This window comes from Pararge aegeria, chromosome 6, assembly GCF_905163445.1.
Source record: "Pararge aegeria chromosome 6, ilParAegt1.1, whole genome shotgun sequence".
Taxonomy (NCBI): Eukaryota; Metazoa; Arthropoda; class Insecta; order Lepidoptera; family Nymphalidae; genus Pararge; species Pararge aegeria.
The window spans coordinates 8,484,853-8,498,240 of NC_053185.1; the positions used below are offsets into that span (position 1 = coordinate 8,484,853).

General features: G+C 36.8%; 1 protein-coding gene across 2 annotated transcripts in view; it reads right to left on the bottom strand.

The window, feature by feature from the left end:
• The window catches only part of LOC120624811 (Ca(2+)/calmodulin-responsive adenylate cyclase-like), a 138,392-nt gene that overhangs the window by 12,694 nt on the left and 112,310 nt on the right, over positions 1–13,388 (bottom strand). The window contains exons 8-12 of one of the 2 annotated variants that reach the window (XM_039891564.1): positions 7,725–7,883; positions 6,387–6,531; positions 4,715–4,885; positions 2,899–3,087; positions 102–287 (exon numbers count right to left, since the gene is read on the bottom strand). In XM_039891564.1, the coding sequence (XP_039747498.1) occupies positions 102–287; positions 2,899–3,087; positions 4,715–4,885; positions 6,387–6,531; positions 7,725–7,883 (850 nt within the window). The remainder of the gene's footprint in view (positions 1–101; positions 288–2,898; positions 3,088–4,714; positions 4,886–6,386; positions 6,532–7,724; positions 7,884–13,388) is intronic. The other variant, XM_039891565.1, reaches the window with a different exon arrangement.

Sequence of the window (13,388 nt, forward strand, 5' to 3'; positions counted from 1 at the left end):
CGCTCGCCCAACATTCGGTGACTCTATTATAACTGTTATAAGGGATCTCAACACTCAGAAGTCCATCCAAACCAACACATAGTCCGCTATACGAAACTTACCTGGGCCTCCTTATCAGCATCTTTGAAGCAGAGCGTTAGCAGATGTACGTGCGTCGCTTTTTCTCGGTGAACGGAACGCGCGTCAATCGCTTGTGCCAGAAACTTGTTCACACGATTCGAGGGCTGATGGTACACAGAGGAGTGACGCTTTTTCACCAGCCGCTTAGATTTCTCCGTCACTTTATTCTGTATAAACATAGTCACAGTTCAATTACTGGTACTTTTGTATTTTTTTAATTGCCGCTAAACGGAGGAGTTTATCGCGGGGTGAAAGGTTATTGCGTTACACATCGAGAGATATTGTGAGGGACCGGTAACACTTAGGAGGTCAGGACCCACGGCATGCTGACTCCATGCTTCACATATACTTCGAACTGACCTTAGAAATAAAAGTTCCGGAATCCGAAGCAGCATCACATTATTAAAATAGCAAAATAATATAGTACATCCAGATTTAGACATCAATAAGAAAGAAGTGACTTTTAAAAGAAGAATCACGTAACGTAACATTAAACTGAAGTTTAAGAGGTCTCCGCAATTCGTATGTCTCTTGACAATTAAATTTACTGTCTTTAATATTACATAATAAACAGTTTGTACAATAGTATATTCAAAACTCTAATTAGATTAAGACTAGGTTGTTAGAATGAATTCCATGCAGGTTAGTTAGTGTTTCGGTCATGCCATGCCATGCTTAGGTAGCTATAGTCGGGATAGCGAGTGAAACACATTTCGGTGCGTTTGACTTTATTCTCAAACAAAATTTCAATAAAAACAATATCAAGTATAGTTTCACAATTTTGAAAGAAAAGAAAGTCCCCAGTAAGAAAGGAGTGGTGTAGGTTTGAGTGCTCGCGTTGTTCTTTTGCGTCTTCAATTCACCTGATCGATTTGAACTTATAAAACAAAGGTGCGAAGCGAACGAGGATATTCGCCAGGTGCGCCGTGCGACCCACGTGTACACAAATAAGTTCCTAAATCATTTTATGGGATGTTTAGTGTCACCTGGTGAGTGGTGGAAAACAATAATGCACAAGGACAACACTTTCTGCGCTTACTGTTTCAGCGGGTATTTGTGGTAGAACTAATGTCCAAGAAGGGAACATCTGAAAAACAACGAGCAGACGTTCCATATTAATTATTGGGACTGGAGTCTTAAATATTTCAATAAAATAAATCCGTATACATTTACAGCTTCAATCTCAGCCACTGAATAAATAAAGAATAAAAACATTCTAGCTAAAATAAGGGACAGCTATCCAAAAATATAAGAAAGTAAAATATGTAACATAAAACCTAGCAACTTAGCCAGTACTATCCGATAAACCTTCGAATGATATAATGAAATAATGACACATATTATTATCTATCATATTGTGCGAACTTTAAACTATGGGGATCCAGTTACGCAACAGTAAGAACGTGAAGGGCTTTTTTAATCTATTCGTCAAATAATAATTTAGTGCGAAGCGAAAAATCCTCGCATAATATTTCGGGTGCTGTAAGAAAGCTTCAGAGCATACCTTATTCAAAAACTCAGAAAAGCGGCAGATTTAGTTTGAAAATCACACTTGAAATCGTACTATCTACTATAAAAGCGAGGTTATCAATAGAAATTATCGTTGGGTATCTGAGACGCATTAAAACGATTGCATTGAATTTTAAAGCAGATTTTACAGAAGATGGGCATTGAAGCGATATGGTCCCATTATAAGAAAATATGATGTGATAAACCCTCAACCATATTTTAATTCCCTCCTTATACCCAACGTATACACATTTTTTGCTTTGCATTTGTATTTGCTCACAATGTTTAATGTGTGTACGTGTTTTCTATTCCACTATTCTTTAAAGCTTAATTCAATTGTGCCTGTTTTCACTCCACACTTAAAATAAAATCCCAATCGACATGGCTACAAGTAAAATAACTGTTTAAGTTCGTGTCAAACACACTTAAGGAAGGGTTCCGTAATTATTAGGTCAAAAAAGAAAAGTTCTCATCGTTCAAAACAACAACAGTTAGCCCCTTTCTTAAAAATCGTCCTTTACGACCCGGATGATAAAATGACAATGACTTACAATTAGAACACTATATTTACAATTTTTGACAGCGTCTACGAGATTCCCGATTTCTATCTCAGCCAGCTGAGGTTCTCATCTTAGTCACAGGGGCGTATGGGCCAGTATATACTTGGCCAGTGAGTCCCAGATAACCTCCCGTAACAAACAAATACTTCTGCAGCATTTCCAATAGATATAAAAAGGTACATGTAGTCACAAATTAGTAAGTCTCCTCTTGATTAACTACGGAACCCTTAAACTCATGAAATTCGAAACAGGTTAAATTTTAATTATAACCTGCCATATTGGGTGATCTGAGCCTGGCTATACAATATATTATTTGAATTGTATTAAACGCAGACTGAACAACAAACATTTTGCTGCAGTTTTGTATACATCGCTCGCATTTTTACAAACTTTAGTTTAGTGCCCTAGACTACAATCTCACCAAGTATTAAATGATGATGCAGTCTTCAATAGTAAGGGTAAGGTTATAATGGCAGATTTATTGAACCGCCTGATCGGTTTTTACACGGCAGCTTATCTAGCGTATCTAACGGCCGTAGCCTAGTAAAATTATAAATTCACAAATTGCCTTGAGGATATTAAAAGTAGAGATGGTATTTTGACTGAACAAGGTTTGACAGAGGTTGTGTGTGTATAGCCAGCGACAGCCAGAGTGCGTGGTTAAGGAAATGCGAGGCATTGCACAGAGAACGGCGGTATGTCGGTGGACCGTTGCGTGTGTGCGCAGGGCGTGGTGCTGCATGACCGCGTCGAAGGTGTGGTGGTGCGGGGCGGTGGAGGGGGCCGGTGCGGCGGGGGCGGGGTCGGGCCCGCTCACGTGCTCGCCGCGCAGCGCCGCCAGCCGCAGCGCCTCCGCCGAGCCTGGCTCCGCGTGCAGCGCGCGCTTCAGGTCCATCACCTGCCAAGCGTCCCACACGCCGCTGCTTACATACACTCCGCACTTCACATAAACGAGTACAGTACAGGCACGCCTGCTCGAGAGCGGCTCGCGGCTCAGCTTCCTATTTCTGAATAGTATTAAGTCGTCCTCCTTTATTGCGTCGCGACAGTCGCGTTTCAATAACAGTGTCGGTGCCGGTGTAATCGCAGGTTTAATACCTACGGCCTTAGACTGATGGACACAGTGCGGCGATTTGCAGGACGTGTCCATCGCATACCCTACGAAGTCTTGCTCTGTTTACTGACGATAGATTTCCACTCATCATTAGGTGGGGCATCTGCTTGGTCCGTCAATTATTAAACAAACGCACGATCTTAGGTCAGCCGGTCAAATACAATCTTTAGGAACTCAATCGCTCGCAATCGACGAGTCGAGTATAAACACTGTATGTCAAAGTAAAATTGACCCAATGTCTCATTTTAGAGTAGCAAATCGTGTACTTCTGCTTTTTGTTCTACTAATGTTCTGACATTAGCCCGACCTAAAGAATTGTAGGCAAGTTTGAGTTTTAACACAATATACCTACGTTATATCCAGTTTACTCCGATATTCAAGTATTTCCATACTCGAAAACGACTCCTCAATTTCGAGCGAGCAAATCTTGGCTAAAGGTAAGATTATAAGCACTGTTGCACCTCCGCGTGTATCAATACAGATGCTTATTTCAGATAGTCACGTAATCGACATATCTAATAACTTATAATTTTGAACTTCCATACAAGCAGCAAAGAAGAATTCATTGCAAAAAAAATATTAAATTAGTCTAAATACCAAACAAAAAATTCACCTTTCGAAAAAAATGCGAAAAGGGCGCGTGACGCATGAGTAATCTCTTGCAGGCAACCTTCATAGGAAGAATCGGAATATTGTTGTGTTTCCGCTGCGACAGATATACCTGCGCGACCGACGCGACGTCAACGAAAGAAGGTCGACCTAAAGCGAGCTTTCATGTGTTTCCTCGTGTTATTTATATTTTTACTGCTCGTTACGATTTAGCTGCTCCGTAACAGGTAGGCGTCATGCTGTTGATTCGTATGTGACTAAATACGAAGCACGATGCTCACGTTTTACTTGTTTAGCTCACAAATGAGTAGTCAAACAACCACTTTTGTATGGAGTGGTAAATAAAGATCAGCTTAATAACAAAATATTAATTTTAAAATATAATTTCATACACTTAGGACATTAAATTCACTAACAATATTATGGATTTCATTAAAATATTAAATACATAAACTATTTAAGAGATAGAGAGAGTATACAATAGCATAAACATACACAACACAATGTAAATCGAGTACAAGAAACAGACTTACCTTTGAAGTTTAATATAAAAGTGCGGTTCACCGAAAAAAGAATTATTATCACTCGATTGAAAACATCTGGAGAAAGAAAAAATGGACGACGACCTCGTATTGTTTAGCGTGTCCAGTAAAGTGCGAGACGGTTTTTATAACGTAAAGTGCAAAGAAAACTTTTACGGTTTTAAATTCAAAATATTATACTTATTATAGAATAATACAAAATAATATATTCCTGTAGCTCTTAAAATAAATTGGTATTACATAGGTTTTTATAATGTTACCTTTCTAGCAGCGTTTGCCTTAAGTTCCTGTGGCGAGGCAGCCATGTTTGAAAATGGCACATCCACGTTGAACTTTATTGAATGTAGCAGTTGGACGACCACGTTGGATACGTTTTTGAAGGACAGCTTACGACGCGATGATGAACCGATTCCTCCAGCTGATAGGCACATCTGAAAACACATTATTTTTATTAGTGGCATATAGTAAAATTTATGCCAATTCTATCATCAGAGAAACGTGAACAGGTACAGTCAGTACCAAATTCCAATTCAAAATGTCTTTATTCATGTAGGCCTATCACAGGCACTTATGTAGCGTTCATACATATATGTTTACATAATTGTAAGGGGATGGTGGTAACTTCGTTCGCCAACTTAAACCTAAAGCTACGAGGGTTCCAAACGCGCCCTGGTCTAAGAAGAGCCCACAACAAACTTAGCCGGGTAAATTTTTTTTTGTTATCACCATCTCATAGCTTATTTATATTAAGCTATGAAACGAGAGAATCCCTTACACAGGCTCAGAAAACCCCGGCTAAAACGGTTTAACAATGGAACACTCCTTTGAGTAAGAAAACAACTTGTGTTTGCCTGCTTTAGGTTAACACGAAGTTATCCTACGCATCCTACTAAATCGTTCTCTTTTTAAATTATAATTATAGATTGAAAGTACTTAAACTGGTAATATTCTATGTTCTTCGCAGTAAAATATATAAGTTGTCCACTTTACACGGTACAGTACAATTTCCTCGATTAAAAAAAAAAAAAAAAGTTACACCTAAGTAAAAATAATAATTAGTAGGTACTAATTATACAGACATTACAGAGTGGTTTGCTTTATTTATTTTTAATTACTAATTCATACTGATAATTCCTTCAAGTGCAGGTAAAAACTCTTAAATAAAAATATGAAATATTTATCATGAACTCCACGACTTCTATTATGCATAGGAAATCACAATATAAAATATTGTAAATTGCAACGCCGCATACTGAAATCTAATCCGGTCATGTCACGATCTTAAGAACGTCATGTATGAAACGTCATCATATCAACCCATTACCGGCCCAATACAGGGCATTCTCCTCCCACAGTGAGAAGGGGATGAAGCTTTGTCCACCACGCTTGCCCAGTGCGGTACACGGACTGGTGGACTTCTACTGAAAGCAATGGTCGCTCCCAGGAAGAACAGATTTTTAACAAGCATGTATAAGCAATATATTTTATATTTATTGCGGGCAAAAGAGCCAGTGCGGAATGTTAAGTTATCACCGCCGCCCAGAAACAGGAGTTTATTTATTCGCCCTCTGAATAGCCCTAGATTGTATTTTGGAGGAAACACATCAAATGGGAGATTGTTCCACCATTTGCAAGTGCGCGGTAGAAATTATCTGGTATTTCGAATAATAGCAGAATACCAGGCATCCAGATTTTTAGTATGGAATTTATTTCTACTTCTCTTTGTTCTCTGACCGGTTCAGGTGCATCCACAGAACAGGGAAGGAGGTATCAATGTAAACAACTCTTCAGAACACTCTCCATTACATCTCTTGGGTGCCCCAGGTACTCCAAACTGCAAGCCAATTTGGGATTGTCAACAAGTCAAACAGCGCCCTTTTGCATCCAGCCCAAAGATTTAGAATAAAGTTATCGAAAATAATAAAAACTAACTTTTCTCCGTCGAGGTGGAGGGATGATGAAATAGGTCTGGATGGAGTGGTCACGCAAGTAGGCATTCCTGGTAGAACCGTGTCCAGGCTCCACCTCGTAAGCACCGCCAAGGCATTCCAGTGTCGCTTGCGTTATGTGTACGCGGCTAAAGACACAAAAGATACGTTTAATTAAAGTAAAGAGAAAATGTTCAAGCATTTTTTTATATTAATCATTGACGGACCAAGCAGATAAATCACCTGATGGTAAGTGGAAAAACAGACCAACCCTTCACAGAGCATGCAAGGAACACGCCCTGCAACATGTCACCCTGTGTCCATCAATTTGAGGCGTAGTTGTTAAGCCTCATGTACCACTCATTACACTGGCATCCACGCCCTTCAGACCGGAACACAGCATGTTCAGTATTAAAACCTAGGGTTATTCATTCAAACTGACGCAGATTGACAAACATAGTGTTGAAATTCAAATTTTTGAAATTAAATCCAGGTTTCTTCGAATAATCCTTTGTTTTCTGTTTATTTAGTAGGTGAGTCTACATTGGTGGTAATTCTATTCTACCCAAACCGCTAAGCGAAACAAAATTGATAAGTTTTTTTTTATAATAAGTTAGCTCTTGTTGATGATGCCGTCTAAGATGGTAGCGGGCTAACCTGTTAGGGCGTATGGTTATGATAAACCCGAATCCTTAATCGGATTCTACGCGACGTCGTACCGGAACGCTCAATCGCTTAATGGTACGTTTTTTCCCATTATGATTTAATTGTTGGTTGGTGCCGTGGGTGACGGCAGATCATAATTCAGTTGTCACCACCCCACCTCATCCCGCAGCGTGAGCAGCCTACTCTGTACTACCATATACTGCGATCACCAACCCGTATACCCAGCGTGGCACTAGCCGCGACTTAAACCTCACAATAGATCAGAGCAGCGAAAAACTAAAATTATATATTTCAAATTACCAGGAATCAAGCCCGGGACCTCTAACTTAAAATCGCGCTTACCATTGCGCCAGGAAGGTCGTATAAAAACGGTTATAATTACTGCACAAAGTAAAAAGTACGTTTAGCACTAACGTAGTAAAAAAAATGTAACTACTTTTGGACTCGTCAGCTTAGTTTTGTCAAGAGATATGTTTGAAATAGAATTATAATTGGCATGGCAGTGTTTGTGTATTTATCTATATGACAACATTGTCATGAGCATACGGGTAGGAAGGTTGTCATTTGGGAGCCGACGAGAGTGGATGATTACCCGATACTGGTGCGCCACCAAGCCAAACATAGAACCCCGGTACCGGGAGTCCTATATGTGGCGACGAGGATGGGATTGTCTTACCCCGGTTCGCCTCCGGCCTCCATATTGTTGGCAAGCGTCACATCGTTGGACCACACGTCATACTGCCATTTCCGAAGACCAAGCACGCCGCAAAGCACCCGCCCCGTATGAATTCCAACACGCATGTTCAACTGTACATCTGTCGCCTCTACTACGGACCTGAGAACAAATTGAAATTGTTTAGAACAAACTGTGTTTGCTCATGTTTTTCTTTTTTTAAGCTGTCTTCGTCCGCGTTTAATACGGGATTTGGTTTGTTTTCCTAGATAAAAAGTAACTTATGTTGCTCTCAATTATACTAAGTCTATGCTAAAAATTGAGTTAATTGGTTGGTGGTAAAGGAAGGGCAAACAAACACACTTTGGCATTTATAATTTTATAGTAAGAGTCAGGCAAATTTCTTAAGCAACTCTTACATTCAAACCTGTATAAACCGATATTGAAATAGAAATAGTAGAGGTACATATTTTAAATAATAACAGACTTTACGACCTGCATGTTTGAAAGAAACAATCTAGTTGAAGCTGTAGAAAAATAATCAAATTTTTATGCTATCTGGTATTTATTTTGCATTAAATAATTACAGACTTTGCTTGTATCTGGTTCTCGGGTTGATAAAACAACTATAAGATGAATGAGCAAAATCTTGGCATCGCTAAACTCGCTAGAGTAAGTAAATATTACGAAACTCAGTGCAATCAATAAAACAAACACTATCCTTTGGATAGACAGGTATAATAATAAAAAAGCTTATGCTTTAAATTATGAGAAACGAGGAACTTGAAAACACAAAAAGCGAAACCGAAATTAAACTCTCTAAACTCGATATTACTGATAAGAAATTAGAGATTACATTTGTAAGAAACTTTATTCCTAATCACGGTGTTAACACCATAGTGCTTAAATTAATAAAAAAAAAGTGCGAGAGTAATGTTATCCAAATTCTAATATTTTTTTAATCCTCTAACATTTTTGAAAACCTTTGCACAATTTCTAGCTAGATTTGGCGCTCAGTCGAAAACAGACGATAAAATTGGTTTCACATTTCTCACCACACAATCAAAAACAATTTTGCAAATATCAAAACACCAGACTGCGAAAGTTTTCTATAAGAATTCATGTAGGTAATGGTAGAAATCTAAATTGATGTCTGGTTTTACTACGTACTTAAGTAAAATCCGTTTAAGCAGGCTGACTACAACGATTTCAATGCTGACCAGATGTCGACCCAACGCAGTTACATCATCCAGCAAGCTTCATAACAGAGCTATAGAGCAAAGCAATGTTCGACGTCCACCCATTTGAATTTGCTGGAGTAAACATCGAGCTCGGGGTCTTTGTGACGGCTTTGTGAATGCAGATGGCACACCTCAAAGTGAATGCTGAAGTATCCAATACACTACAATCCAATGCACATGTGTTTTCTTCTTTTGAATTAAATTATGAGTACAAAGATGTAAGCAGCATCATCATTAGCTAGATTTATCTCGCACTGATCAGCACAAGACTCCTCTCTTATAGAGCTTAGCCCACTGTTATAAAAGCTAGCTAAGGTAATGCTTACTATTATGTGATGACTAGTCGAGTTATTTAAGCTCTTTTATCAAACATATTATAGTACATTACTGAGACACAAGAACATACCATAATATTTCTCAATTAAATACTTATATTACGTTCTGAGCATTGAGCATTAAAAATCTATTAAAGAAGAAAGTTTTACACTTAGCGTAAATCGAGGTTCAGTGGACGGGATTCATAATGATGATAGACGACCGTAATGATTTCAAAGTTTTGTTTTTATTACCTATCATGATCAGAAGTCGGAACATGCAATCAACTGCAATATAGCTTGCTTCTGAGTTATGCCATATTTGTACTAATAATATTAAATAACCGCGAGTATAGAGGATCAACAAGTCGGTACATAATATATAGACTCACAAACTTATAGTACCTGTCTTTACACACAGTTTGGTAGACTGAAATTGATCGCTTTATAGCAATAACCTAATTGTAATCTCTAAGATACTGTTTTCATTTATATTTTGTACAAGTGTATTCATTCCTTCATACCCCTCTTTTTGCGTCGAGGGTTAATAGAAAAAAGGTGACGTTATACAATTAAACTTCAGAAGGTATTTTATAAATAAATATTTCATGAATCATTATGCTATAGTAGTCCAGTTTCTTTATATTTTCTTTCATAAGTCAGATATTTCAAAGCTTCCGTTACAATGACAAGACTTTATAAAAAAAGAGAAAGAAGAACCTTGTAAAGCGACGCTGCTTTGATAATAACAATGAATGCAAATTACAATTTAAAAAATCCAACATTTCTTCATTACGGCTGTTCTAAGGATAATAATGAATTACAATACCATTGTCGCCTACAAACATAAAAAAATATAAGATTAAATTCAGCGTTACCTGGCTTTAACCTGCAATGCTTGAAAGTATACTGTTTGTGTAAGGAGAAGACGATTCATTAGCAATGCAATCGATTCAGAATCGCTGGATCGATGGAAATGCGCGATGGATTCGTACGACATCGATTCAAAGATCAGGGTTATCGAATATCGATGAATGTGGTGTAGTACACAATTTTGGTGATGCTGTATCGCGAGAATAACGCTGCATAATAGTGGCTAAGTACGTGGACGAAGTAATACGGCCAGCGATAGTAAAGCGATCATTTTGCGCTACTCAATAACTGCAAAACCTGCGTTACATAACTGCAAGACCTCCCTTACATAACTGCAAAACCTCCCTTCCTCATTACTGACTTTGTTAGGTACTGACGCATTTACGAAAATGGTGATGAGTTTTGCCAACCTTCTATAAATCACATTACAAACTGTCGCTCTGATTCCAAGTATTATGCTATTGTGAACAGACGAGTTTCGTTCTTCTCCTTCCAATGTCACTCCTTCAAATATAACTTCACCAATTTTATATGAGAACCTGAATGACTTAAAATCTTAAATCAAAAATAATCATTCGTCCAGCGTGGGCTTGGGAGAATGGTAGTAGTACACTAGCCAAGACAGAAGGTTCCCACCAGACTAGACCAGAGAAAATTCAGAAATTATATATTCAGAAATTACTCCTACCGGACATCGAACCACGGAAACCCCCAACATGAAAACCGAAATAATATCTAAAACTGGGCTGTCATAAGTAAACACTTGTTTTGAATTAATCTGTATGAAAAAAAATATATATACCTAATGAAATATACCTATGGACCCTTCAACAGTATTTCGCAATTCGGTTAGGTACACGTTGTATATTACAAACTCATTTTAATAACAATATTAAAACCGTTAAAAGGAAGAGTGAGCAGGTGTAGTTAACAAGTTCGGGTAACCGCTTTGTCAGTAGCAGAAGGCGTTATAATAATGTTTTGCTAAATTTGACTATACCAACCAATTTCAGTATTTTCAACTAAATTTTTCAGTTTTATGTCGTTAGTCAAACTATGAATTCTTATACTTTTATGTCTATATAAACTTCTGAATATTCGTCTGTCTATATTATAAATGGATTATTATGTTACCGCTTGTATAGCAGTTATACTCTAGAAGGAAAAGTTACACAAGAGTTAAAGAAAAACTACCTTTATTACAGTAATCGTGTAACATTTATTAAATTTTGGATAACTATAACTTGATATGTACTACATATTTCACAAAATTAATTAACTAGAAATCTGATAATAATTTTAGTTTAATTTATTGATAATTTTAATTTTATTTTCATGATAAATAATTAAAATTATATTTAGTGAACGCTCATGAAATTATGTCGATGGGTATTTACTATTTGGTATATGGATATGGGTATTGGTATTTAGAAATCAATACGGATGCATTTGCGATACACTTCAGTCTTCTATCTCAGACTGATCAAAGATAGTTATTATTATCTTGGTGTATTTAGTAGCCATCAGATACTTTCTTCATCTTGGCAAATGCAATGGTAAGATATTTTGGTTATTGGCACGGTAAAATTCTTTAGTCATCAAAATCCAGTTACATTATGAGTGAGGTGTATCAAATCAAATACACATTATTGTACACCATTTACAAAGCAATAAAATAGCACAATTGGAAGAAAGAAAGTAAATCGCTTAAAATCTCTACCAGGCAACCGACCAAAGGACATGAAGTTAAGAAGAAGGGTTCGTGTTGGTTATACAAAATAATATTTAGATAATAAACATAAATTACAAAAATAGATAAATAAAACTGAATAAAATAAAATATACTGTATTCATATTCGTACACATATAATATAAAAAATTAAAAGAATATACTTGTAATACAAACAATATACACTTTTATGCCATAAAAAAGCTAGAAAAAATAAATAGATAACAATGAAAAAGAGACTGTTTAAAAACAAGCTGTAAAAGGGGAAAAAGTCAGATAAAATGAAATGGAAATGATAAATAAATACACATACTATTATGGTGGTAAAAAGTGTTTTCAAGTAGCTGTTTGAAAATGGGTCTAGAGTCTAGACTGATTATCGAACAGCTTCAATTGAGGAAGAATTGTAATAGAATGAAGTAGTATGAGGAGGTATCTTTAAAATAAGATTATCTGCCGAACGGAGAGAGCTACGTGTATATCGCGAACCTTATTGGTATTCTAAACCGAATAAATATAGTAATTTATCCATTATACCTACTAAATACCTATACCTCATTATATGCCGAGAGTATTTTTTTACGACCACTCGCAGCTAGCCATATTTTTTCAAACTGCCAGGAAAAGTATTTTAGCTTAATTAGAAAAATCCCTGGTTGAAATAACCAGAGGGCTGTATGTCCGAGTATAGCACGTTGGCAACTTTGTTTTTCAACCGACTCGAAAAAGGAAGGTTCTCAATTTGTTGCATTATTAATATGCCCACCGCTTTTAGCGCCTTATTTGGCCGATTTGCGTGCGGGTATGGATTGCACGTTCGAGCAAACAAATTAAATAAAATAACAAAAGGAACAGAAATAAAAATCATTTTTAGACCTACTTTGAAGTTACGCGTGTATTTGGGTACGCGTACGATAGGTTTATTCAAAATAGTATTAAGAATTTCTGGTAAAACAAACTTTTTCGAACGTAATATCTAAACTAGAAACTGTAGGTGTGAAAATCCAACAAAATTTCAGCTAAGAATTAAAGCAGCGGCCAAATGGGAAGTTAATCCGTAGCCTCCTGGGAGTTTAGTCACTAAGTAACTATCTATCACTAGTCTATTTACTGTTGCCAGAGGAAATCTTTGAGATAATATAAAGCTTAAGCTTATAGAAAAATTCTATTAAAAAATAGTAAGGATAAAATTAAAATTTCAAAACCCAAATATGCTCTCCGCCATTTTGTGGCGGCAGTCATCTTAGACCGATTTTCAACAAACATGAGGGTCCGTTTTGAACACTCCTAGATTTGTATTTATCCTCATCACCTTACAATAATGGTAACATATATGTATGAACGCTTCATAAGCGCCGGTAGGTAGGTAGATATGAAAAAAAAAATTATGAATTTAGAATTTTTAATTTATATTATTAAATGTTTTTATTTTCTGTAAATGGTCGAATCCATATTTTTTTTTAAATTATAACTTTAATAAGTTTTTGTTTTCTTTTAAAGTTAGCTAAAA